Here is a 27335-nt window from a genome sequence, read left to right on the forward strand (position 1 = left end):
CTGGTCCTGGCCGAGGCACCCCTGTGAGATCGCCGAGGCACCCCAGGGAGCATAGGCGCACAGTTTGGGAACCACTCCTATACACAATTTCCATCAGATCTGTGCTCTTCATCTGTCATAACCATTAACGCCTGCATCCTGGCACCTAGCCCTGAAGATTTTCTAGACCTGGCAGCGTCCAGGCTAAGCCGCAGGAAGAGGGTAATTGCTGTGACCATGGGGGGGCAATGGTACTTATCTTACTAAAAGCCGTCCATTTGCTAGTTAGCAGTTCAAAGACAGGCACCCACTATGAGATGCCGAGGAAATGCAGGATGGTATGTGACCCCTGTACTCTGCAGACACATGGTGGCACACTTATTTCATGTCAAAACATTGTCTCTAACCATGTAGCAGAGATCTGCCCCCTATTCCCTCATTCCATACCACCCAATAGTTTGTTCTAGCATCCAGTAGCGAGCTAATAGTCTCTCCTATCACTCCGGCTATGTAGCAATTCGTCTGATTGGCCCGTTAATTGTCTGAAAGCACTGTAGTGTTTAGCCGGCCTTACAAATAATAAAGGGTAATAATCTTTTAGATATCATCATTATTTAAGTTTATTTATATAGCGCCAACATACACACTACCATGCCCCCTGCACTTACCCTTTGAACCTACCTTCCAGGATGTCCCCGAGGGGAGGCTGAAAAGGTAGGTCACTATGCCATTTGTTATATTTTCATACTTGTATTAAATTATAGAACCTTTTTGGGATAGTGTTATTAATTAAGCTTCAATTACACAGTGTTTATGCACCTCACGCATATATTACTGAATAATTTATTTATAAGGCACCAATATAGCATGACACACCTTAAAATTCTGGCATGGGCTGACTCACATGTTTTAGAGAGCTGTGTTCTCAGGGGTAGAAAAATCTAAGGGAGTAGGAGAAAGGGACAGTCAAACGGTGTGAGGTGAAAGCACGTGAAGGAGAATCAGGGAAATGGAAGAAAGTCAAGAAATTTGTCTCAAGTCAAAGTATAGTCATACTGAGATGTGATACATGTAGAAATGGACAGTGTTCTTTACATTCAGGTAATAAGAAAGCAGCTTTATGTCAGCCAATCATTACTATTATTACTGTATATATTTCTTCTTAAATTGAAAAAAGACAAACACCTAGTAATGGGACCTTAAGGGTTGTTTACTACTGTTACATTTGCACTAAACCATAACAGCCAACCAGACATTTCCTTTTATTGTCTGACCTGAACTAGATAAAGCTGATTACTGATTATTTGCTGTTGTTTAGTGAATGTTGGCAAAATGTTAGTAAATAATCCTCACTATCATCAACATTGTGTTTAAATTATGTTGTGTGCATAACTTTTTACACAAGTCTCCATATTGACTGTTCCATTGTTACAAGCTAATGCGATTTCTCTGGTGATCTCAAGAGATTTTTTCAGTGAAAAGAGGTCACTTTTCACTATGCTGTAAACATGTACTAATAATATTACCAGTAAATAAATGATTATTGCGTATGCCCAAGATAGCCTGATCTAGGATGTATCAGTAAATGGAGCTCAAGATATCCAAAATGTGACCTAGGTGCTCTTACAGCATACCTCCCAACTGTCCTGATTTTGGTGAGACAGTCTTGATTTTGATGTCTCATTCCAGCGGAGAATTCCTCTGACCAGAAAGTGGTAAGTATGTCCCATTCACTACTGCTCTACATTGAAGGAGGCTGGAGGCTGCCCATTGCTGTGAGGTACGCTGGACATGTGCCGGTGGTGCGTGGGCACACTCCCTTATTTGGTACGTGCCACAGCAACCGCTTGCACGCATTTTGCCATTTCCACAAAGTTGGGAGACTTGTCTTACACTCATTCAACTTGCACACACTGCGGATCTTGATCTTATAAAAACGTTGCTTCTGCAATGCTTGACGCCTACAAGGTTCTGTAGAATAGGTCCTTTTGCCATGCGAAAAAGACTTCAAGCCTAGCTACAGAGCAAGGATTGCCACTGTAAATGCAACATCTCCACCCTTTATCTCATTTAAATCCCTTTATCTCATTTAAATAATCCCATCCTGAAAAATTTAAAGTTGTTTTAATCTTCATTGCAAGTAGGTACAGTTGTGTGCCTAATTTGCGTTTAGTAAGGATCGCAACTGTCCCATTCCTCTCATTGGTCTCTAACGCTATCTGCTTTCCCGTAGTATCGGGTTTAATTGTGCAGAAGTATTCAGGTGACGTCACATAATAGAATTTGCTCTGCAGTTTTACACTCTCTCGGCTCAAATATGAGCCTTAGTGATTCTAAATTAGTCAAATCGATAAATATTAACTGTAATTTTTAATTTTAGTAATATTGATAACAGACTATTTTAAAGCAGAAGATGTGTAATAAAAAACTAACAAACTGAATTTTAGTTCATGCTGGGATCTTTTAAATTAAACTGCTCCTTAGTTGTCCCATGTTTATCTAGGGGGAAATGGGGTGGAAAGCAAATAACTTTCATTATGTCTCTAATAAAGAACGGCATTATTTTACATAGTCTAGATTCTCAGGAATCTATATGGTCTTTGTTAATCTATCAGATACCCTACGTATAGCAAATAGATATCCCCAGTAATCCCCATTTACCTGATCTGGAATCCTGCAGAGCACTTCATAGTGCACATTTGTGTTGAAGCAGGGGAAATAAACCATTTATATTTCTACAGTAGCCCTCCAGGGAAGAGCTCTCTGTTCTCCGCTTCATGTAACTGGGCTCTCCAACATGGTATATGTGGGGTGAAGTTTAGTTTTTGAGCAACCGCTTTAATATATTGTATCACCGTGCTGTTTTTTTTTTTAAAGAAAGTGCTTTTAAATTTGAAAATAAGTACATTTTGTATATGCCTTTGCCACAGAGGAAGTGTCTTTTGTAGTCTACAGATTCTGTCTATTTTTATAATTCACCGTCCATTTGTATTCCACTATTCATTTGGAGATTATGGCACACCATCCTTCCCCACTTAAAGCCACACTGGTGCCTTTAAGGGCTCATTCACATGTTTGCCTGTGGTGTTTTTTAAATGAACACAATAAAAAAGTATCAAAAGCATTTTTGCATGCAGCAGAGATGTGAATAGTGACACAGAGTCCTGGGTGTTGGATTTTTTTTATCTTCAAAAACACATAATGACCGTACAGAAAGTTAACAGATGTGAACTAGCCTTTAAACGTCAAATAATAAGTTATCATATTGACTATGTTATAAAAGTTAAGTATAGTGGAATACTAGTTGAATTGTATCTCATTTTTAGATTGCACATTAAGGGCCTCTTGTAGAGTTAGTAGAATATCCAACTAGAAGGTGTAATTTTGCCTACTATCTTGGTAGGTAGTATTTGCCCTGCACGCAAAGTAATGCATTTTCATCTCTTACTTCACAATATGGTTTGTCCAGGTTCAAATTGGCACCTTTTATCTGGAACTGTTCCTAACTCTAAATGATCTTCTAGGTAATTTCTTCAGTTTAAACTGCTGGACTACAGAGGCCAAGGGACAGCTATGCTAGTTTATGTTCCTTTCCCTTTTTGTCTATGCTGAATTTATATCCCAGCAATGTCCCTTGGTAGATTGGACATACTTTAACAAAGAGCCCTGCACTTCATTAATTCTGGAATGAACTGGAAATGGGGCCTTAGCATCTCCCTATGATGTGATGTCCTCTCCTTCACCATTCTGTATTGTATATATATGTGCAAGGCTGTGTTATCTTCAAGCCCCCTAATATTTACCATATACACATACTCAGTCAGCCGATAATCTCATGTCTTTCAGTATCACCTCTGTTGGCGATGATATTCAAATTTATCTTTAATTTATTTAACTCACTCTCTCCATACCATCTCTTATCACTGAATGTCTATATAGCCTTCTGGCTCGGCTCTTGTATTGATAAGCAAGAACTGACCTTATCCAAAACAGAATTGATAATATTTTGTCAATCTACTGCTCCTAATGTACCTAATTTCCAAATTACTGAAAACATTTTATCATCATGCACCCAGTGTTCTTTGTCTAGAGGTAATCTTCACTTAGGGCTTTTTCCGTAATAATGTCACTGACAAATATTGTCATTTTAAGCTACGCGTCATTTTAAGCGTACCACTTTTCGTGTTAAACTTTGCCTATTGCATCTCAAACACCTATCAGTAAGGCACCCACTTATCAGTCACCTCTGTCCACATGTCCTCCGCTTCTCCAGTCAACCAGCCCTTGTACTCACTCCATATCCCACACTACACTCTTCCTAGGATCTCTTGCTTTACACCGTCTTAGTAAATGTCCAGGTTCGTTTATTGGGCAGTCACATAAAACACATTACAGTCCCTATGTAAACGCCTCATCTAGTGCAATACATACATACATACATACATGCAACATGGGTGCTATAATGTTGCTTGTTAATGCAGTACTGGGTAATTCTGTATATGTATGACCTTGCTGCCATTACGTTAGTATCATTTATGTTGTTGCTGTACTGTTGTTTTCAAGGTGTTACCTTTTCCATTGTACACAAAGGCAGAGTGTTTCTTCCCCGCATTCCTTCTAACTAATGTGTAATTGCAATATATAGTTTTGCAGGCAGTGACCTTGACTGTAATGGAATCTAAAGCAATTATGTCGCTGATCGTGATGGAGAACGATGGCATAGAGCAGACAGAATTGCATGAATTAGTGTAAACAGCACGCGTTGCTAAGCAGTATTAGATGACGGTTAGCTTTTTAATGAGGAAAGACACACAGTAATTAAATGTTGACATACAATTATGAAATATATTAGATAACAAATCAACAGTGCAATAAGGGAATAAGAACAGACATTTCTGGAGAGGGAAAAAAAACCTGTCCTGTGCTCTGTCATCTGAAACTGTTTTTTATGAGTGCAGGGTGAAGGTCAAGGAGGTATCTTAACTCCATCAATCGTTTGGACAGTTACAAATGACCTTTCACTTTCCATAAGACATTCAATATTCTGAATTGGAGAGATACATTTTTCTGTGTTTAGAAAATGATGAAATTGAAACCCTTCATACTGCAGAAGGTGCAGCTATGTTGAAGTCTCATGAACGCCTCATTCACCCCGATGTGCATTCATGCTAGCTCCCCATTAACATGGAGCCACTCACTTAACATGTGCTATATATTTTAGTGCCACAATGGCTGCAGCGCCCGCGGACTGAAGACATTGAGTGTGTTTAAAGATCATGAAAAATTACTGTGCGAAATTGCACCTCGAGCAACTGTTATTTCATATATATCGTCTACGACACTGAAAATAACAGGCTTGGCGTCCCTGTATAGCTGCAGTACCTTTCGCTGCTCAGGGTAGAACTGTTGTCATCAGCACTATTGCAGTTGTTTCTATTCAAATATTTTCTCAAATTGTTTTCCATAGATACACGACAAAGAAAGCAAACGTGAGGCCCTACAGAAGGAGCTTTTAAAAGCTCAAAACCAGTACTCTGCATGTTATGATGAGGTAATCAATTTTAATTGCCTGTTTTGTATTAACCTTTGCTTTTTATTTCCTTATTCCTTGGCAGTGTAAGAACCTAAAATATACATCTATAATTAGGGATCCTGTTGTGATTGTTTATGGTTTCTGTTACCTTTTCTGTAATGTCTCCATGGTGTGTGCCAAATATAAAAAAAACAAAAAACAATCTTCCCTTCTGTTTCCAAACAGCCAAAAATACATATTTTTCTGTTTAGAATAATGTGAACATAACCATTGAGAAAATACTTTATTTTAAAGCAGAGAGCTGCTGTGATTTGACTTATTTATTTTCGTATCATTTCATCTAAGCAATGATACAATGCACACAGAAGGGTGATTACACATCTGCTAAATACAGTGTAAGTGTATAGTTAGAAAAGGTTGATTACTCATACATGGCAACTTTTAAGATTTCTCCCCCCCGGGAGATCCGGGGGAGAAGTCATGTGACAAGTTGTAGGAGGGGGCGATTAATGACGCTATTAAGCCCCGCCCCCTCCATTCACTGCCGTGAATTTCAGCAAATGCGGGAGCTTTGCCTACTCTTCTGGGAGTCCATGAGGACTCCCCGAAATTCGGGAGCCTCCCGGGAATTCCGGGAGAGTAGGCAAGTATGCTATTACTATTTAAGGAAATATGAATGCATATTTAAATTACAGATTTTATTTGGGAAAGTACCTCCCAGCATTTCGGCTTTATCAGGATAGGCTGTCCTGGTTGGGATGGAGGACACAGCCCTCAATCGGGATATCCTGCCTAAATCGGGAAAATTGGGAGCGATGATATTCTAGGTATTTTTCACTGTCTGTTCTGTCTTTAGCAGTTAATACATTAAAAATGACAACACATTATTTTATACCCAAGTTCAGTGAATGTGTTAGGATTTTAGTGTATGGAGATCCATCTATATAGTAGTGCATGTAGTCTTCTTAGATACACCTGTTTAGCAGCAAAGTTTGCTGAAATCATTTCAAAATGTTGGCAATTAAGGCAGAGAGGTAGTCGCTTGGTATAGAGCACTCCCCGTCTCATTGGGCTGATGTGGGTAATAATACAGTTTAAGCTGGCTACATGCTACAGATAATTACTGCACATGTGATTTCTGTACTGATCTACCAATGACTGGATGTCCCAATGAGCACTCAGATTGATGCGTACACATCAACACGATTTACCTTCAGATCTGTGCTCTTCATCTCTCATAACCATCTGCACACTCTATAGAGATCTGCTTACGCTGCAGGTCGTGAGTGCATACACACTTCCATAAAAGCTTGCCATCGTGCCATCGCTGATTGTGATTTTTCTAGTTTGTAAAACCAGATCATCTGATACGATGTGTTTGGTACGATAAAACATGATCGTCTGAGCTTACACACTAATGGTATATTTTATCAAACGGGTGTTTATCATGTGATCTGCACAAAAATTGGATGAAAGTGTGTACCCAGCTTTAGACTGTATTTGGAAAAGCACTTGTAGAGATAAGCAGTCAGGATGGTGGAAGTTTGCTGAATGGATGACAAGCTATGGTAGTGATACCAACACTGGTGAATAACCAGTATGAAGCATATGTGTTTGAATAGTTACTGTTATTTAGTGTTTGCCACACTTGTTAATATATGTCAGTTTACTCCATCTGTGATCCATAGCCATTCTCATTCCCCTATCATATACAATAGATTTCCTGTATTTCAGTGCAGCAGTGGTGAAACATGATCACAAAGGCCTTTACAGATGTCACAATAATGATACCTAATGGATTTGATGAGTATAGTAAAGTGAAAATGATCAGTTTTGTACTTAGCTCTTTAATTGTCCCGTTCCAGTATCTTCCAAGTAAATGTCTAAAGTTAACTCCACTTTTGTTATAAGTAACAATATATTATCTACATAATGAGAAATACAGAGTAAAAACATCCTGCCTATAACTTACTTATTTACAGATACAGATCCATCCTCTTTAAAGATGCCACTTAAAGTTGCTTCTGGTTTTTAGGAGATATATTAATCTAAGTACGGGACAGTTTTGTTAGTCCCTCTTCTGTCTATAAATGGAGTGCTGGGGTGATCAGTCAACCAGTTACACCATATAAAGGGTTCAAATTTATTTTAAACTGTTCCAATAGCGGTCTATGGTTGGAACAGCATAAAGAGAAGAGACAACCATTGATACTTACCTATAACAAACTTTTACAGGCGGGTAAATTATTTTTTATCTTACCAGCCATGTCCATGTACATAAAAAGCAAAAATGTAGTTTTGAGTTCACTTAAATAATAAAAGTACAAACAGGCATTGGGAATAACATTACTGTCAGCAAAGATGTATACATTTTATTTTATGTTACTAGACCCAAAATAATTTTTTTGTGCCTGGGGTAGAATTAGATTTTAAGATGAATTAACCTTTAAGCCAATTCATAAAACCCTTGCATATGATATGCTATTTCATGGACATGCAAATATCAATCACAGCACAGTAAGGAAACTGGGCAGGATATGGAGTGGGTCGCCAATGACAGCTGAACTACAAGACTTGAACCTGAATGGGACAAAAAACAGACAGCTCTGAATGGTAATGAAACTTTTCACAAATAAACCCAAAACAAATATTTTCCCTTTGTACAAGCGACGTACAGCCATGACCTAAGCAAACAGCTGTTGAGAATTCTATGTGTTTGAGTCTATGTGCATAGACATGTTGTGAATATTCAAGAGACAAGCAGCTTTTTTGCTCAAATTAGATGCAATTCCAACAGAGGATTAAACTCCACTTTAAGGAACATAATGTGAAGATGGGACAGCAATATTTGAAATGAACCTTGCGTTTATCTGTTTTACATCCAGCTGCTCCACCGGGAGAAACTTTTACATAAACTTAAGGAAGAAAATATTCAGCTGACAGAGCAAATCATGCTACAGTCCCAGGATATTTCCAAGATGAGTGAAGAAAGGAAGAGGCTGGAGCTACAACTGGCAGTTGTCACAGAGAGACATAAAACTGCACAACAAGAGGTGTGTGTGCGTGTGTTACATTGCATTTAGCCTCCTTCCTCCTTGAGTGCCTCTTGTCAATTACATGTTTAGAGAATATAACAAGGCATGTCATTTGCTTTATTGTAACCTCTGCTCTTCACAAATGACAACCAAGTATGCGTCATTACTTTTTAAAAGTCATGTAACTCATTTTTCTTTTCATGCTTTTTTGTGTGTGTGTCTGTGGAGTCTTTACTACGTTTGAAAAAAGACAGAAATAGATATATATGATGTAGAAAGGCAAACCGTATTTACACGGCGTCCTGCCTGCTGTATTTATGAATGTCTACTTGTAGTGTTTCCTTGTGCTTTGACACTGCTGTTGAGTGCAACCAGATTTTCCGCTCTGGCATGACGTAGAGGCGCACCTGTCAACAAGATGCTCATTGTGCTGGGATGGGAACTCATTTTTGCACCTCTCTGACCTAAAAGGCCATGTGCCCCATTTAGCCACTTATATACATACGGTTCTTTGGTACATTGTGTCACATTAGATGCCCTGTGTCACTCCGTATTGTTGTGTGATACAATAGACTACTCCTTACTACTCTATATATTTGAAGATAATAAGATCAGTAGGAGCTTGGTTCACCAGACTGTACATTTATGGTAAATGTCAGTAGGGTCTGAGCTGGAATACATTTTGCATAAAGTTTAAAACACCTTTTTTTTGCACCATACAAAGAAAGGTTCTGTAACACATATTAACCTACAAAATGCTTGCTTTAATTTTTTAAGCTGTAGTAGTAAAATTATTGTTAGAATGTAATTGGTTACTATGGGTTACAACACCTTTTAAATACTGTTGTATATACATCAGTCTTGGTTTATGAACATCCCCCTATCTAAGTTGGTGCAGCTGATTTTCTCGGTGCGGAGAACTTGTGGTGGTTTAATATGGAATTTGGGTCTGGAAGAGGAGGAGAATGATTATACAGTAGGATTCCATGGTACCATATATACCATTTAATAAGGGGCCTTTTTTAAAATCTGTACATTTCTGTAGTGTGGCGATGAAAGATCTGATTATGCTACGCTAGGTAGGGGTTAAATTTGGCTGGTTTAGATCCAGCGGCACTTTTATTTAAAGACACGTCTGTAGCCATATAACTTGGTAAAGGCCTTTGTGTAGAATAGCTAAGGAAACATATGTTGAAAGGAACCAGCGAGAGAATGAAATGAGACAGAAAGGTTGAGAGCACAATGCCTTGTCTTGCTCAAGTTAGTTTTGAATGAAGTTAGTTATTCATTCCGGTGTCTTAACTCTCACTCATTGTCCATCTGTGTTTAATTTTGCTATTTTCTTTTTTTTTTTTAGGTTAATAACAGAGATCAAATCATTTTACAACTTAAAACAGACTTGAAAACATCACAGGAGAAATATTTTGGCTCTCAAGAAGAAGTAAGTACTTTGAGAGTTTAGACTGAAATGTCTGTTAACAGATCATTCTTCAGTATCCAGAGATGTTGGTAAAATGGAAATGTTCAGTTTCTTTCCTACCATTTCATTCTTACGCAGTGCAATTATACATAGAGAAATCCTCAAGATGTAAAGGTTTAATAATTCGGGGAATGCTTTCAGTCATTGTTGACCTGTCTGTTACCCATCACATAATGTACAACAATAAACAATTTTCAATTAAATGGAGGAAGTTGGGGTATACATAAGTAAGTCGGTTTAACTCTGTGAGAGGCAGAGTCTGACCTTGTTGCATAGTAACAATCGAAATGATGAATATGTGCTGTCACCATGGGACGGCAATGCTTATTATTGGAAACCTTCTATTATATTAATGAAAATTATACAATCTCGATATTTTCGTTTGGAGTGTTATAACACTGACTTATTGAATTATGATCAGCACGTTGCAGTAACAAAATGTTTGGAACATAAGCAGCACAGTGTGCAGTATACTAGCTGAATTCAAACACAGTATTCTAGGACTTTACATTCCTTTTATTTATTTTATTTGTAATTTCCCTTTGAATATTAAATTCTAGCTATGTGGAAAACATATGCCTCTTAAAAGGAGTTGTATCAATTGGAGGCAACCACTGAAAAAGACCCTTTCATCAAAAAAATCAAACTTTTGCTTCAATTAAACTGCATTGTCTTTCTAAGCGCCCTGAGCCATGAATTAATGCATTACTTTATGTATGCAAATTAATTTTACTCTCAATTCCCTACAGAACAATAGGTTACTAGTTCACTTTAGGGCTTCTTCATGCAGATATTACTGCCCTCATTTAAGCTTTGCACCAGTCTCCCTTTGTAGAAGGGAGGACGAGCTTCAAAGAGGAGACAATGATCACTATCTTAAATGAAGTGTCTGTATAGATGGCCAACTATCCCTGTTTCAAGCTCTGTTCGTGCTCTATGCAATGCAGGGTAAAGCTTATTGTAGGGTTGTTCCCATATCCTTACAGACTGACTAGTCTTCTCTTCTTGTATTTGTAGCAATCAACACTACTTGGGTAATACAAACAGTAAATGCAGAAACCTTTTTCTGTCAGGGTCTCAGTACTCACCCGTTATGCCCCACAAGGAGAAAACGTTGGGTTTATAATTGTCTTGTCTTGTGCCCCGTATATTGTCTCCTAATGGCACTTTAATGTTCACTTATTATAACTTTAAAATGTTGGGTAAGAGCAATCAATATTTATTGTTGAACAGTTGCAAGTAAGTATACAAATAACTCTTCTGCAGTTAACTGTTGTTATTTAATAATTCTTCCACAGTTGGGTCTGATTCTTGGGCTTTTAAGAAAACCATTAATAAACATTGGAAACTGCTACTTTGGGAACCTAGATGGCAAAACTTGTTACTGATATATGTAACACATCTCTCTGGGATGGATTATCTGAGACATACTGATTAATTGAAACACAATTAATCATTTGTTATGAATTTGTTACCTAATGGTTGCTATAAATGCAGACATTGGGCCTGAGTCATTAAGGAGAGCAAAACATAAAAAAGGAGTAACTTTGAATCTGGGCAAAACCATGTTGCATTGGAGGGAGAGGTAAAGTTAAAATGTATGCACAGATTTATAGTCGGGGTAGGGCATATCCTAGTTCAACTTTACATTTCAGTGTAAAAATAAAGCTATCAAGTATTCGTGTGCTAGAGGAAAAAACAGCCAGTATTTATCTTATATGCAAAATAATGAATTCATTTGCACCCCTTCCATTGTAAAATGGTTTGTCCCGGAGAACATTTACTCCTTTTTCTTGCCTTATTTTCCTTAATGACTCAGGCCCTTTGTGTACACAGAATGCCACAATTACCAGATACATTTTACACCTACGCACTGGTAAGAAAATTTGTCTGAGATATTTTATGAATTGCTTCACGGAAGTAGGTACTTATTTACCTACACCTTTGTGCAGATATGTTGTTTGCACTACCTGCTCATGAAAACTAGAATAGGTGAACACTTAAAATTGCAGTTAGGAGACATAATACAATTTTCTCCAGAACAAGAGACGTATAATCCCACAATGCATTACATGGCCATCAATTACTCAGTGATGAGGTTAATCACTCATTAAGAGGAAGTAACTTTTCAAATGACTACTTCAATCTTAGTCAAAACTTACATAAAAGCTTGAGAGTGGTGTTTATAGGAGACATTAAAGATACCACGCACATCCCACAATTCAAAAGACTTGATAAGTTTTCAGAACAGCTATAAACTATTGTACAAAACTAATCTGGGAAACCAAGTCCAACTTTTTTCACTTTGAACTCCATGTTGTCTCCAACTGGTAATATTACAGGACGCGCTCCCCCTTAAAAAAAATATTTTTGACAATGTAACTATCAACAGCAATAAAGAGGCATTACAAGCCTTCAATACCCTCTTCGCTTCTGCAGGGCTAGCCTTTGATCACGCTTTAGAGCTAAACATAGTACAAACACAGCCCTGGCCAATATGAAAAATGATTGACGACAGGAAGTTTGCCTGCTCTGTTTTTCTAGAGTAATGCCTTTAACGCTGCTGGCCACAGCCTACCCCTTTTTTAATTAATAGCTACTGGTGTACCAATTCTACCTCCTTGTATTGATTCGACAACTTCCTTTCTAACATGCACCAACAGGTTAGGGCTGTTGACTTTCTCCCTCAAATCTTGTATCACAAACAGGGTTGAGTCTAAAACCTCATAAGTACAAATCATAACAGGACATATATCCCTTATTAAGAATTCATTATATTGGCGATGTGTTCAGGTATAAAGTTTTTATTGGTTTAGAAATTACAATGGTAATAAGAATAGGTATTATGTACGTCCTTATTATTAAAGAGGATCCTGTGTTTTCCCCAAATGAATATCGATCCTATAGGATTCTTAATAAGGGATATATGTCCTGTTATGATTTGTACTTATGAGGTTTTAGACTCAACCCTGTTTGTGATACATCTCAACAAGAGGAGTTTATAACAATTCCCTTACAGTTAGCATTCATTCTGGAACTATAATGTATTATTGGGGAAACAGCGCGTCTCGATAGTTCGTCTATCGATCTTCACAGTTATTATTTTCTGGGTCATTTTGTCATACACTTGTTTTTAATATTTCACTACTAACCAATGTCATAAAAGTCATACTATTTTAATGTATATCAATAAAGTCTTTATATAATTTTAACAATCTATTTATCCTTTGAGTGCCCCTTAGACACATAAGGTGTTCTATAGTTTGTTTCTCAGATTGTCCCATTTGCGTGGGTGCACCTACCTCTAGATGTGGATCCAATATAAAGAATGTAATACCAAGAGATAGTTATATTTCCTAATCTGGAGGATTAAGGATTGTCCTGGTGCGATAGAGGTGGTTAGTAATTAAGTATTGGGAAATTCACTAAGAAAAAATAGACTATGGCTTTTGACAGCTATCAATATCTGCTTTTATTTCTCAATTAAGACATTTTATTTTCACATTAGTTGAGTTTCCAAGAAGGAGAAGTCTCAAGACTCCAACAGAAGATTAAATGTCTCCAAACTGAAGCTCGGGAACTGTGGGATAAATCCAGTGAACAGGAAGATCGACTCAATCAAGTTGAAAAAACAAAACAGCTGCTCTTGCATGAGCAGGAGATACATCTTGGCCAGGTAAGTGGGGAACACGCTATATATTGGTATTTGACTGGAACTTTTTGATGCCTCTGAAGACTGCTAGAAATCTACTCACTGGACGATTCACATTTTTCAAGTCAAAATGATTTAACATAAAACATTGGAACTTTTAAAGGAATTCTCCACCATTTTTTCCCATTAGTGGCCATTATTGTGGTGACCTAGTCATCTCATTCGATTGTTGAGCATAAAATGATTTTGTTGTCAATTCAGCCACACTCATGGATATCAAAATTGGACAGGTGCTGTCATTTAGGGATCGGGCAGAGTGGCTAAAATGTAGGTGCTCCATGTAATCAAGATAGAATATGCCTGCACACTTCTCTATGCTGTCATTGGCCACCAGCAGTTTTTGACCTGACCGAAGTCTGGTCACTGTTTTATTAGATCATTTTGAGCTCACAATGCAGCAATTTCAGATCAGCTTCAATCGCTAAAGCTGGAGCTGATACCAGGCAGGTGGTGTTACGGCTAATGGTCTTATCAAAAATCTGTAGAACCAGATGGAGAGGTCTTTACCTATAGCAGCCGCCTTTCCTGTAGAGCTCGTATGCTCACAGGTACTTGGATGCCCCCAGGTCTTATACTCGGAATAGTTCAGGTGTACCGTAACGCAAAGTAACGTTGTGTAGAATCTAGCAAGGTCAGGAAACAGGCCAAGGTCTAGGTCCGAAGCAGGTAAAATGGTCAGAGTCAGGCAAGATGTTAGGGCTGGCAGAGAACAAGGAGAATCCAGAACCGAAGCAAAAGGTCAGGGCAACAGGAAAGAATCAAGTCCAATAAATGAAGCCAAGGGTTATACAAGGAAAATCCAAAACAGCAACAGGTTCAAAAGCACAGTAGCAGGCTAGTACAAAGCAACTGAGAGCTATAACTGGCAGGGAGGCTAAGCCCTCCCTGCCTTAATTACAGAGACTGGCCAATGATTTCAGAGCAGGGCAGCAGGAGTAATCAGCCTCAGGAGCTGCTTAATAATATAATTAAAGTGTCAGATTTGCGCACGCGCCCGGCTGCCCCTAATGCCGGGACGCAGCGCTAGCAACACGGCATTCGACCTTTGGCTGAGCACCGCCGCACCTTGTAACAGGTGGCTGACATTGTAGCATGTATGGCCCAAGAAATTACCACATGGGCAGATAATGATCCTAGCAATATAATCTGTGGGAGCAGAAAATTTATGAAAATTTAAGAAAATTATTATGTGAGTGGTCTTCTTTCAGCTATGCTAACCGACCATGGTGTCACTAGACATGATCTGACTACATCCCTTGAGACCCAAATTGCCAGAACTCATTAGATTTGGCCACCCATGTGTGTGGTCAAAATGATCATGTTACTTGACTCTTGGGGGGGGGGATCCATTAGCTGTGAGGTGCAGAGGCAATGTCCGGCTGCGCTCATTGCCGGCCAATACGGTATAGAATCTTTGCTCATTTTCTCCTTGCATCTCTATGGAACACAAGGGTAAATGAGAAGAGTTTTGAGAAAATAACTTTGAGGGGATGTGTCACTGTTACCGGAGAAACCTTGTGGCTGTTTCAATTCAGCACAACGTGTCTCCAAAACAGTCCACGGAGATACCAGGCGCTGATGCTGAGGATGGAATCTCCATTCATTTGTCCTCACACTTTTTGCCTTATAATGGCCGGCAGTGCGTGCAGCTGGACATCACAGTGATGTCCGACAGTGCACCACGGCCAAAGGAATCTCCTCCTTAATATCAGTCAGTGTGTGTCATGCACTGTGGGCAGCACAGTGGCTTAGTGGTTAGCTTTCTGCCTCACAGCATTGGGGCATGAATTTGATTCCCGACCATGACCTTATCTGTGTAGAGTTTGCATGTTCTCCTCGTGTTTGCGTGGGTTTCCTCCGGGTGCTCCGGTTTCCTCCCACACTCCAAAAACATACTGGTAGGTTAATTGGCTGCTATCAAATTGCCCTTAGTCTCTCTCAGTCTGTGTTTGTGTATGTTAGGGAATTTAGATTGTAAGCTCCAATGGGGCAGGGGCTGATGTGAATGAGTTCTCTGTACAGCTCTGCAGAATTAGTGGCGCTATATAAATAAATAGATGAAGATGATGATGTGTCATGGGTGTGCCCAAACTGGTTATACTGTTTCTCATATTGCTTCAACTTTGTCTCAGTAATTGTCCAGGTGGTGGCAACCTAGTAAGTCTGTTGTAGTAAATGTGAGAGGGAGCAAGGCTGTAAAAGTCCAGGGGTTGGCTAGATTCTATCTGATACAAGTAAAGGTATTATAATCCAGACATGGGCAAAAGGCGCTTGCGGCCCTGCGAGCCTTCACCTGCGGCCCTCAGCTATTCCCTGCTTTATTGTTAGATTTGCTTGTTATAGTTTGTAACACTTGTTTAAAAGCCCACAGATATTATATTGCAGATAGGTGTATCTTTCTATGATTAAACATATTGTTTTCAGTTATTGAAATTTAAGGGTAATGTGCGGCCATTTGGAAGGTCAGAAGTGTATCTGTTTGCCTATCGCTGTTCTAACCACTCTATTATGTGCTTTCCTTCTATCATAAGGTAATTAAAAAATAATAATTTTGAGTTGCAGTTGTGTTGTTTTTTTTAAGCAATATTTGAAAGTATTGTTAAAACCTCATCAACAACTACCACAGTATTTTGAAAATTGCGGCTTGTAACAGTTGCTTCAAGCAGAAACGTCCAGTGTACACATTTTAAGCCATTTACTGGGGGAAAAAATAATTGTTCCGTCATCTGTACAATTTTCCATTATGCAGGCTTCCCATTCATCAAGTTAAATAATAGCAACTTGTGAGTGAAGTTGACAGGTTGGCAGAGTGATTTAAGGAATTAAACTTGAGATCTTTTACTCTTCCCAGATCAGTGAATGTTCTGGATTTTGCAAGTAGACATGTGGGATCAAATGCCATATATACATTCTCAGAACATTTTAAAGTGTGATGAGATAATCTGTACAACAAAATTACTCAATGTATTGCCTTGCTAAATAGTGGAAACAAAGCCTATTTAATGCTTTTTGTTGTAATCTTTAATGAAGTTTCTCATCCTTGTTCCTTCGTAAAGTGCCAAAGTGACTGTGCATCTACTGATCTGAAAATGGTGAACAGTTACTAAAGTACAGGCATAAAGGGCTGATGCACGGTTGGCCGCAAAATAGAGGAAATTACTTAATAAAAAAAGACCACGGAATTCCTCCCATAGCTGTACATATCTCGAAATGCGTCTGTCTCTGCTTCAGACACCTGGGGGTAAATGTATGAACCTCCGGATTCTTCAACTCCAGCAAGTTCAGCGTCTTCAGCGCTTAAATTTAAAGCGGCGCTGCCTTGTAAAGGGAGACTTCCTTTACAAGGCAGCGCCGCTTTAAATTTAAGCGCTGAAGACGCTGAACACGCCGGAGTTGAAGAATCCGGAGGTTCATACATTTACCCCCTGGTCTATTATAAGTCATCATCATCATCACCTTCCCTATAGCAGGTGCAAAACATACTCCACATAACTGTCGTGTATGAGTGTTTCTGCAGGTCAGCATGATTTGCATTTGCATGAACACTACTTTAGTGTATTAATCCTGCATTTGCATCTTTAATATCATCATCATCAGAAGCGGCATTTTTATAGCGCCACTAATACCGCTGCGCTGTACAGAGAACGTATATCAGTGTGTTCTTCTTTAAATTTTTGTCTGATGTGGCATTAATTACTTGTTTTCATTCCTCAAATCAGCCACTGAATCTAACATAGGGGCTAGTGACAAGCATGTGCGAATAGCCACCTTCATTATTTCTATCTTTTGAAGTATATAACACATCACTATTAACTTACGTACCATACCAGCAAACATGCCACCTTCTGAAAATAAACCTATTGCCACAGATACCTTACAGTAATGCCATACATTATTATCATTACTATTGATCTTATAAAGTGTTGACATCTACTGCAGTGCACACAGTACATACAGTCAGGACGTTTATAACATTTATGCAATATTTACTTTTATATACTATAGAGGCTCAATAGAAATGAAAAAAGGGTTTCAAAGAGCTTTAAATCTAATAATATATAGTCCCTACTGCAATTCCTTTGCAAGCTTGTGAGTAGTGATCTCCCAACCTTTATACCTGTTGCTTGTATTAAATGATTCATCTTTATATTTCAACAATTACACCAAATTTCTAAATTGGTAATATACTCACTAATAATAATGTTTTTCTCAAGTATTATCACTGAGTTCCTGAAAGAACAAAACTTGGCAAATGCTCCACTGAAAATGGGTCCTGCATAGTGATTTAAGGTGATTTTACAAGTCAAATTGAGAGCGATGGAAACATGCACTGAGCTGCTTAGAATAAGCAGGATGTGGTATGTAATCAGCAATTTTTAGAATAAAAATTAGTAACTAAACAATATGTCTCTGTGCTTTTTTTTAAATTTGATGCACAGAAAGGTCTCTCTCTTCCTCGTCCTTCCGCCTTCCCCTTTATAGTCTGCTCTCTTGTGTTTGTCCGTGTGGTAATTTATGCAACATAACTTCTTCTCCCCATGATCTTTATCCTTCCTTTCTTTTTAATGAGATGCGCATTCAGTTTCTCCCTACTCCATATTAAACATCCTCTGTCTTGTTTGATACTGGTATCTGGCTATACTAGTAGTTATTCTTTGCATTAATGTTGCTATTTTTACATTTTTTCCTATTCAGTTATTTTAGACTACTGGAGAGACATCTTATTCATGCTTTTCTCATTCTGTGTGATGTAGGTCACACAGATCTCGTACATGGACCCTAGGCTCAGTCTAGTGTTCATCTGTACCAGCCATCTAATGCTTTGAGCAAAATAGACCCACTGGTACCCGGATGCCTCCAGGGTTTATGCACAGATTGTCAGATACTCCCTAGGGATAAGAGGGAAATTAGAAAGACTAAGGGGCAACAGGCTATGGTAGACAATCACAGTCGAGGTCAATAACACAGTATGGTACCAAAACACTAGACAACATCGTAATATGGGTCATAGGACAGTGGAGTCAGCAAAAGCAGGAATCAGTGCCCTAAAGTCAATCAGATTTCAGGCAGTGTCCAGGAACAGAATTTTTAAGCAGTGTAGAAGTGCCAAGCCTGGACTTAAGTACGGGTGATGGCGCCATATAAAGGAAAGAAAAAAGTCACAACCCATGCAATAGAACAAGATCTGCAGAAGGCACAGATACTTGCACATATGGGACCTCATTTAGAGTCGGACGCAAAGTCTGTTTAAGAAGTGTAGGAGTGGGAGTGTGCCGCAGCTTGGTAGGGTATTAGGAGTGGCAAGCAACCCCAGTTGCGTCCCACTCTTAATACCCTATCGAGCTGCAAGCAGTTCCTGCAGCTAGCTAACGCTTGCACCACCTAATTCCTGCCGCACAGCTTTAGCCCTGTTTTGACGTGTGCTGCGTCTGCGCCCCACTGCGACTAGGATGTAATTACATGGTTACACCTTCACAATTCCGCGTTCCTCCCATTCTCTCCTAGTGAGTCGCAAGCTGTCGCAAGTGTTAATTGCGTCCAAGATGCAGGCGGATTTGGTGCTTTCTGCACATGCGTGGTAGTGTTTTTTTGTTGGATGCGCCTAAAACGGACTTTGCGTCTGACTCTAAATGAGGTCCATGATGTTTTCAATGCTCTTTGTAAGCAAACTTTCTTTTAAAATGCCTTTTCTTTGCATATTGTTACATAAGTGAATGGCAGACTGTGCTGAAATGCTGCCAGTTTTGCTCTGCACTCTGGACAGTTATGTCTGTCAGGTTTAAGTATTCTCCTAGTAATGTCCCACATTTAATTTTGTCAGCAGCTAATTAACCTATCAGTATGTTTTTGGCGTGTGGGATTAAACCGGAGCACCCGGAGGAAACCCACGCAAACACTGGGAGAACATACAAACTCCACACAGATAAGGCCATGATCGTGAATCGTACTCATAACCCCAGTGTGTGAGACAGAAGTGCTAACCACTAAGACACTGTGCTGCCCCATGCAGTCTGCAGTGAAATGCAGCTTTATCCTCCTAATGGTTCTCTTTCCTATGTTTGATTGTTTTACGCTACTTATTGAAATCTACTGTGCTTTCAATAACTAGAGATGGGCGGGTCCGGTTCTCCGAGAACCGAACCCACCCGAACTTTGGGTATCCGAGTACCGAGCTGAGCAGCTCGGTACTCTCCCGCCCATTCCGAATCCAAATCGAGGCCGAACGTCATTGTGACGTCGTCGGATCTCGGGACTCGGTTCTCGCGATACTTCAACTTTATAAATACACGCCTCCACAGCAATCCATCGCCATTTGACAGAGGGAGAGAGCAGGGTGTAGTCATAGGCTAATTAGAGCAGGGACAGAGAATACCATATTGTTCTTGCAATTGCTCTAACCAAAATCGCTAGTGCAGAGAGGAGGATAGAGGTTTATTATTTTTTCTTCATATTTGGCACTCCCCAGCGCTTTTGGGGTGTCCCCCATAATTGTGCATTAATATTTCTGGCTGTCAAAAGTCATATCTGTCAGCAGTATCTACTCAATAATTTTTAGCACTCCTCAGTGTTTTTGGGGTGTCCTCCCTAATTGTGCATTAATATTTCTGGCTGTCAAAAGTCATATCTGTCAGCAGTATCTACTCAATAATTTTTAGCACTCCTCAGTGTTTTTGGGGTGTCCTCCCTAATTGTGCATTAATATTTCTGGCTGTCAAAAGTCATATCTGTCAGCAGTATCTACTCAATAATTTTTAGCACTCCTCAGTGTTTTTGGGGTGTCCTCCCTAATTGTGCATTAATATTTCTGGCTGTCAAAAGTCATATCTGTCAGCAGTATCTACTCAATAATTTTTAGCACTCCTCAGTGTTTTTGGGGTGTCCTCCCTAATTGTGCATTAATATTTCTGGCTGTCAAAAGTCATATCTGTCAGCAGTATCTACTCAATAATTTTTAGCACTCCTCAGTGTTTTTGGGGTGTCCTCCCTAATTGTGCATTAATATTTCTGGCTGTCAAAAGTCATATCTGTCAGCAGTATCTACTCAATAATTTTTAGCACTCCTCAGTGTTTTTGGGGTGTCCTCCCTAATTGTGCATTAATATTTCTGGCTGTCAAAAGTCATATCTGTCAGCAGTATCTACTCAATAATTTTTAGCACTCCTCAGTGTTTTTGGGGTGTCCTCCCTAATTGTGCATTAATATTTCTGGCTGTCAAAAGTCATATCTGTCAGCAGTATCTACTCAATAATTTTTAGCACTCCTCAGTGTTTTTGGGGTGTCCTCCCTAATTGTGCATTGATATTTCTGGCTGTCAAAAGTCATATCTGTCAGCAGTATCTACTCAATAATTTTTAGCACTCCTCAGTGTTTTTGGGGTGTCCTCCCTAATTGTGCATTAATATTTCTGGCTGTCAAAAGTCATATCTGTCAGCAGTATCTACTCAATAATTTTTAGCACTCCTCAGTGTTTTTGGGGTGTCCTCCCTAATTGTGCATTAATATTTCTGGCTGTCAAAAGTCATATCTGTCAGCAGTATCTACTCAATAATTTTTAGCACTCCTCAGTGTTTTTGGGGTGTCCTCCCTAATTGTGCATTAATATTTCTGGCTGTCAAAAGTCATATCTGTCAGCAGTATCTACTCAATAATTTTTAGCACTCCTCAGTGTTTTTGGGGTGTCCTCCCTAATTGTGCATTAATATTTCTGGCTGTCAAAAGTCATATCTGTCAGCAGTATCTACTCAATAATTTTTAGCACTCCTCAGTGTTTTTGGGGTGTCCTCCCTAATTGTGCATTAATATTTCTGGCTGTCAAAAGTCATAACTGTCAGCAGAATCTACTAAATAATTTTTAGCACTCCCCAGTGGTTTGCGCTCAGAATGGATTCAAAGCAGTCCACATATGATCTAAATGAGCAACCAGGTTCTGTCACCAGTCCTGATGTTAGTGTTCCCAGTACGTCATCTGGCCAAGGCGATGTCAAACAACAGAGTGTTTTCAAATTAGTGCAAAAAACAAAAACCCAAAAAAATTTTACTGTATTGAAGCGAAAAAGAAGTGTAACTGAGCAAAAGTTAAGTGACGATAAAAAAAAAATTGCAAGCATGCCATTCTACACACGCAGTGGCAAAGAGAGAATGAGGCCTTCACCTTTGGCTATTAGTGGCAGATCCCAAAAAGTTACCCAGCCTACAATTGGTGCACAACTACTGTTACGCGTCAAAGCCGAGCTGCAAGATAACAGTGAGGCATTACAGGAGAATATTTGCTCTGATTCACAAATGACAACAATCCCTGTGGAGAGTCCATCCAACAGTGGGATGTCTAATCGTGACCATTCTGTTAGTCTACCCATAAAGAAGGGCCCTTTCAGCAGTTCTGCTGATGTGTGCCTGAACAGCCCGAGTGTAGCCGGTGATACACCAAGTGAGGATGACACTTTGTCTTTAGAAGAGGATGTGGGGGAGATTTGGGTATCCGACGATGAGGATGCGGTTGATTGTGTAAGTCCTGCAGCAGTGTGGCACCAGTGGGAGCAGTTCTGGCATGTGAGGTTCTGGCACCAATATGCACTTTCCAAACACAAGCAGGGATGACGCAGGGGGCAGACCACAACAGTTTGACATCTGGGCTGGTTTGAAGGATTTGTCAAAAAAATGTGTGACCTTGACCATAATTCCAACCAATCCTACTATTAACATGCAAAGGATGGTGGAGGGCCTATCAGGGATTAAACTGTATTTTTCATAATTTTCACTAATAATGTTTGGGTGTAATATACACCCAAAGACGAGTGCTCAATTGCTAAGAGTCATTGATGGAGAGGAAGACAAGCAGGCTTGTCTGTAGAATTTGCAGGCAAATTGTGCTGCGTTATATAGGTAACACCCAAAGAGAAGAGCTCCATTGCTCCATTGCTAATTGTAATTGCTGAAATAGAAATAATAGGGCTGACAGTCTTGGTCTAAATCTGCAGTTACATTTTATTGTACCATAGCTCATTGCGAAACTGGAGAGGTGGCAGGGTTTAGTGATAATCTTCCTCCAACAATACTAATTCATCCCAATATCCCAATATCATAGAAGTCTGTGTAGTATGATGTAATTGCTGATAATGGCCTTCCAAAGGGAATGACTAGTTGATTTTAGGGCAGAGCTGTCACGGTTTTTGGGCAATTCTTTTACAGCACAGCAAATATCAAAATGTTTAGCGGACTCATCTGCATCACCACTGGGTGTCTTGGGAAAGCAATTTCTTTTATTACAAGCAGTTGCCAGAGAAACTGAAGGAGAAGACGTCCCAACAAGATGTTGATAAGTCTGGGATCCTTGCAAAGAAAATTAAGTATTTCATCTACAATTAAAATATAGTTAGCACATTTACTTTGTTTTATTGCACACTATAATTTTATGTAGCACCTTTTCAAAATCTATTATTAAGGCAATCACTTGACTCAAGCTAACTGTGTCTGCACTTTCTTCACAGGTAACTACTTCGCTGGACTAAAGTATATTCCCCTCAAATGCTAGTCTTCTTGCAGCTGCTGTATTCTCCTACATGCTGTTGCAGAAACCACAAATTGACCCTAAATGTTTATGGACACAAACAGCATCTCCTGCATGTCATTTTTCAAAAGTTCTGTAACACCAAGTTGATAGTGTGTGCAAAACAGGAAATGTGATGGAATTCAGCCCCGCTGTAATGCTGGACCAATATTGGGGTCGTAATCAGAAATGACATATCCTCAGGAGACTCCAAGCAGGATTAGCCATCTTTCAATGACATCCCTTAGTTTTTGGAACAGTTTGTCAGCTGTATGCCTCTTAGTGAAGCTGCTGATACACAGAGTAGCCTACTTCTCAAAAATGTGATGCACCTGGGTACATGCTGCTGCTGTCCATGCTGGGGAAGGCGAAAGACCAACCCAGTGGGCTTTCACAGTCATATAATCTTTTGTTTGCCCAGTTCCGCTTGTACACATATCTGTGGTTAAGTGTACAGTGGGTAGAATACCATTTTGTCACCCAATAATGACATTTTTAGGAACTTTCCGGTACAGGAGAGAATAAGCTTTTCTAGTAAAATGGTATAGTGATGACATTTGCTAACAGGGACATAACACCTCAATTAAATGTCTTAAACCAACTGTATTAATAGTGGACATTGGACACAGATCTAACGCTAGCATAGTACCCAGGGCGTCTGTGATCCGCTTTGCGACTGGGTGACAGGTTTCATTCTTGCTTCCTCTTGCAGAGGATTGTTTACTTGCCAATTGTTGGGGGGGAAGATTGCAGGTGCTGGGATGTAGATGAGAGAAGGGAGGTAGATTATGCTGGAATGCTTGTTGTTAATTTTTTTTTAACCAAAGTTTCTGATTTTCCCAACAGTTTGCCAATAACTCGCTGAAAAATGACGAAACATGGATGAGGATCCCAGATGGTTAAGGTCCCTACCTCTACTGAGTGTGGCTTTCAAAATGTTACAAATGGATAGACAACTCTTGCCAGGATTCGTGTAAAAATAATTCCACACTTAAGAGGTGGATTTTTGGTCTTATGCCCAGGCATGACAATGGCCTTTTTGTTATCACTGGCAAGAACTGCAGCAATTTTTCTTTTCAAGTGTATGAAAATCATATTGTGACATAGGAGGTGTTCAAAATTGAATAAAAAATGACTGGAAATTAGTGTTACTGAGGTTAATAATAATGTAGCTACAAAATAATACCTAAATTATGTTATTTTAGCACCAATAAATGTAATTTTTATAACAAATTGCAAAACAAAACCAAACAAAACCAAAACCAAAACCAAAACACGCAATGGCGGTTTTGCAAAACCAAAACCAAAACCAAAACACGACGGTAATCCAGATCCAAAACCGAATCCAAAACCAAAACACGGGGGTCAGTGACCATCTCTATCAATAACTAACATTTTTTCAGGGGCTTCTCTACTACTTCCGAGTCTTGTCTGTGTTGCTCTGACACCTATGCTGATTTTAATATGATGTATGGTGATAGTATAACATAATATGAATTATCCTGTAATTTACTTTCATAGAGTAGGACATTATAATTAGTCATAGGTGGAAGGGAAACCTGGGAGAATTGTCAAAAGTTGTAACTTTAAAAACTTACAACAGTGTAGAATCTGCAGCAGTAGTGATCAGCTTCAGATAGTGGTCTGCCTAGTGTTTGCAGCTAACTGTAGGAAGGGGGATGTGAATGGGAAAATAAATTATTTGAATTTTTAAGATTCCACTTAATTTTAGAATTAGGGTCACATTTCAGGGTTTGGTTATGTTCTTTCATTTTAATGATGCAAAGCACATGTAAAGTACATATCTGTCTTGGATAATTTTGTTTTTCTTGTTTTTTCTTTTTTTTTTTTTTTCCACTAGAATCAGAATACATATTATGTTCATACATCAGAATTGGGAACACGCGGACATGCATGAGATTAAGTGGGTGGTGTTAGAACCTGTTGGCACTCAAAGCATTAGAATGTTAACAGCAGCAGCAGAGAATATTTCAGCTCTGCCAACTCTTTCATGACTATGCTATCAAGATTGACATAGTTGGGTCAAACTCATGGCCAGAAGGAGCATTTGATAATTGCAGAGTTGTGGTGAGAATCTCCTGTCCAATTGGATCAGGGAGATTGTAGCATCAAATGCATATTGATAGAAACTCTGGCTCTATTCCTAAATAATATTTGCTCTCCCTCTCCTTTGCCCATGCCCCTGCAGCATTTTGTTCCCGCCCTCCTTACATCATGAACTGCTGGGGGAGGAAATAAACTTTAGTCTTTCTTTGAATGGAGGAATGAAGTAGATCAACAGTCCATAATGGTTAATTAGTCAATGAACATGTGCTGTATATCACTTCAACTAGCATATAATGATGACAATTTCATAAACTGAACATTATTATCAATTAATGTAATATTAATTAGTCAAGTTATATGGAAAATAAAAATTGGTGACAGTGCCTCGTTACTACAAGTGGAAAATTGCACATGGAGTGTAATCATTCTGTTAAGGTTTCAGGTTTGTTTCAGATATTCTGAATTTATGTCTGAATGTAATACTTAAATGCTTTTCTTAAAAACCCTAGACTCTGCAAATATTATTTAGAAATACGTGATGGAAAATGTCTTTTAGATACAGAATTATATGATGATTGTAGAGAAACTTCAGAGCGACCTGGATTACACCAAACAGGCCCATACCACTGACTTAGAACGATGGAACCAAAACCTTTCTCTGATGCAAAAGGAGCTGATCACTGAAACGTCGGCACATCAAGCAGATCTACTGAAAGTACAGGAGTACAAAGATAAAATATTATCTCTAGAACAAAACTTAGAGAGTGCTGATCTCACGTACCAAGAGGCAAAACAGAAGGTAATGAGATTTTGTTACATGCATATTTTGTCTTGTGCTTGTCTGAAGAGTTTGAGCTGAAACACATAAGTGTTAGATATATAATGTAATCTTTCTTTGTGTTGCCTATTCTGTTTTGTGCATGTATGATATGAACCTCTGTAAAGTTGATTTGGGGGATATTTACTAACACAAAATGCAGTAGCCAATAGCAGCCGCTTGGTAACTGGCTTTGATCTTTCAGGTGTACACCAAAAGCAAAGTCAAGTTGTTATGGATTGCTGAAAAGATGGATAAATAATGTTACATGGAACTGTGTGCCACTTGATTTTTGTCTCACCATGTCCCTTGGTTTGCCCAGGAGAAGGAGAGTTAGATATAAAACAAATGTCTACTACACTAATAGTATAGAGAGCACCACTCTGTTGTGCCTCCTATAGCCCTATGCTCCACACCAACAACTTTCCCGCTAACAGATGATAGCTACGTGGATCAGGGAGCCAGCGATGGCTTCAGTTGTCACGGTGGCTGGGCTCTTAACCATGCTAATCGCTTAAATTACACAGGAGTATATTTGCTAAACTGCGGGTTTGAAGAAGTGGAGATGTTGCCTATAGCAACTAATCAGATTCTAGCTGTCATTTTGTAGAATGTACTATAAAAAATTGATAATCTGATTGGTTGATATAGGCAGACTTTTTAAAACCTGCAGTTTAGTAAATATACCCCCCAGCCTTTCAGAGAAGACAGGTGCTCTTTAGGTTGTAAAGAATAGTCATTGGACAACACACTAACTCCATATATCTCAATTTACTTTATGTAAATAAGAAGCAACCATTCATCTGCAGGTGCCCCGCACTGCAGTTTCTGTGTGCTGTGTGATACTGTTGTATGAGACCTTAGATTATTGCTACATGTTTGACACACAAATAAAGAGTCTTTGTGGGCAAATTGAACAATCTTAATTAAGTGAACCTATTATGTTAAAATGTAAGTTATATTAATAGATTATTTGATCCACAATGCTTGGGTTTTCCAAATAAGGATTTTTTTCTGTAATTCGGAGCACAATGTTTTCAATATAGTAAATTACGCAAAAAAATTCCCCTGTGACTATGTTTATCTTCCCGTGTCGGCTATATGTATTGCTCATGATGCTTTTAATAAATAGTATTAAAACAAATTGACTGTGTTTCACCACATT

At 39.0% G+C, this 27335-nt stretch overlaps 1 protein-coding gene across 2 annotated transcripts in view; it reads left to right on the forward strand.

The window, feature by feature from the left end:
* Positions 1 to 27335, forward strand: part of LOC142159092 (uncharacterized) — a 304132-nt gene that overhangs the window by 20181 nt on the left and 256616 nt on the right. For both annotated transcript variants that reach the window (XM_075213684.1, XM_075213685.1), the window contains exons 3-7: positions 5447 to 5530; positions 8398 to 8565; positions 9905 to 9988; positions 13536 to 13703; positions 25910 to 26152. In XM_075213684.1, coding sequence (XP_075069785.1) covers positions 5447 to 5530; positions 8398 to 8565; positions 9905 to 9988; positions 13536 to 13703; positions 25910 to 26152 — 747 coding nt within the window. The remainder of the gene's footprint in view (positions 1 to 5446; positions 5531 to 8397; positions 8566 to 9904; positions 9989 to 13535; positions 13704 to 25909; positions 26153 to 27335) is intronic.

This window comes from Mixophyes fleayi, chromosome 5, assembly GCF_038048845.1.
Source record: "Mixophyes fleayi isolate aMixFle1 chromosome 5, aMixFle1.hap1, whole genome shotgun sequence".
NCBI lineage: Eukaryota > Metazoa > Chordata > Amphibia > Anura > Limnodynastidae > Mixophyes > Mixophyes fleayi.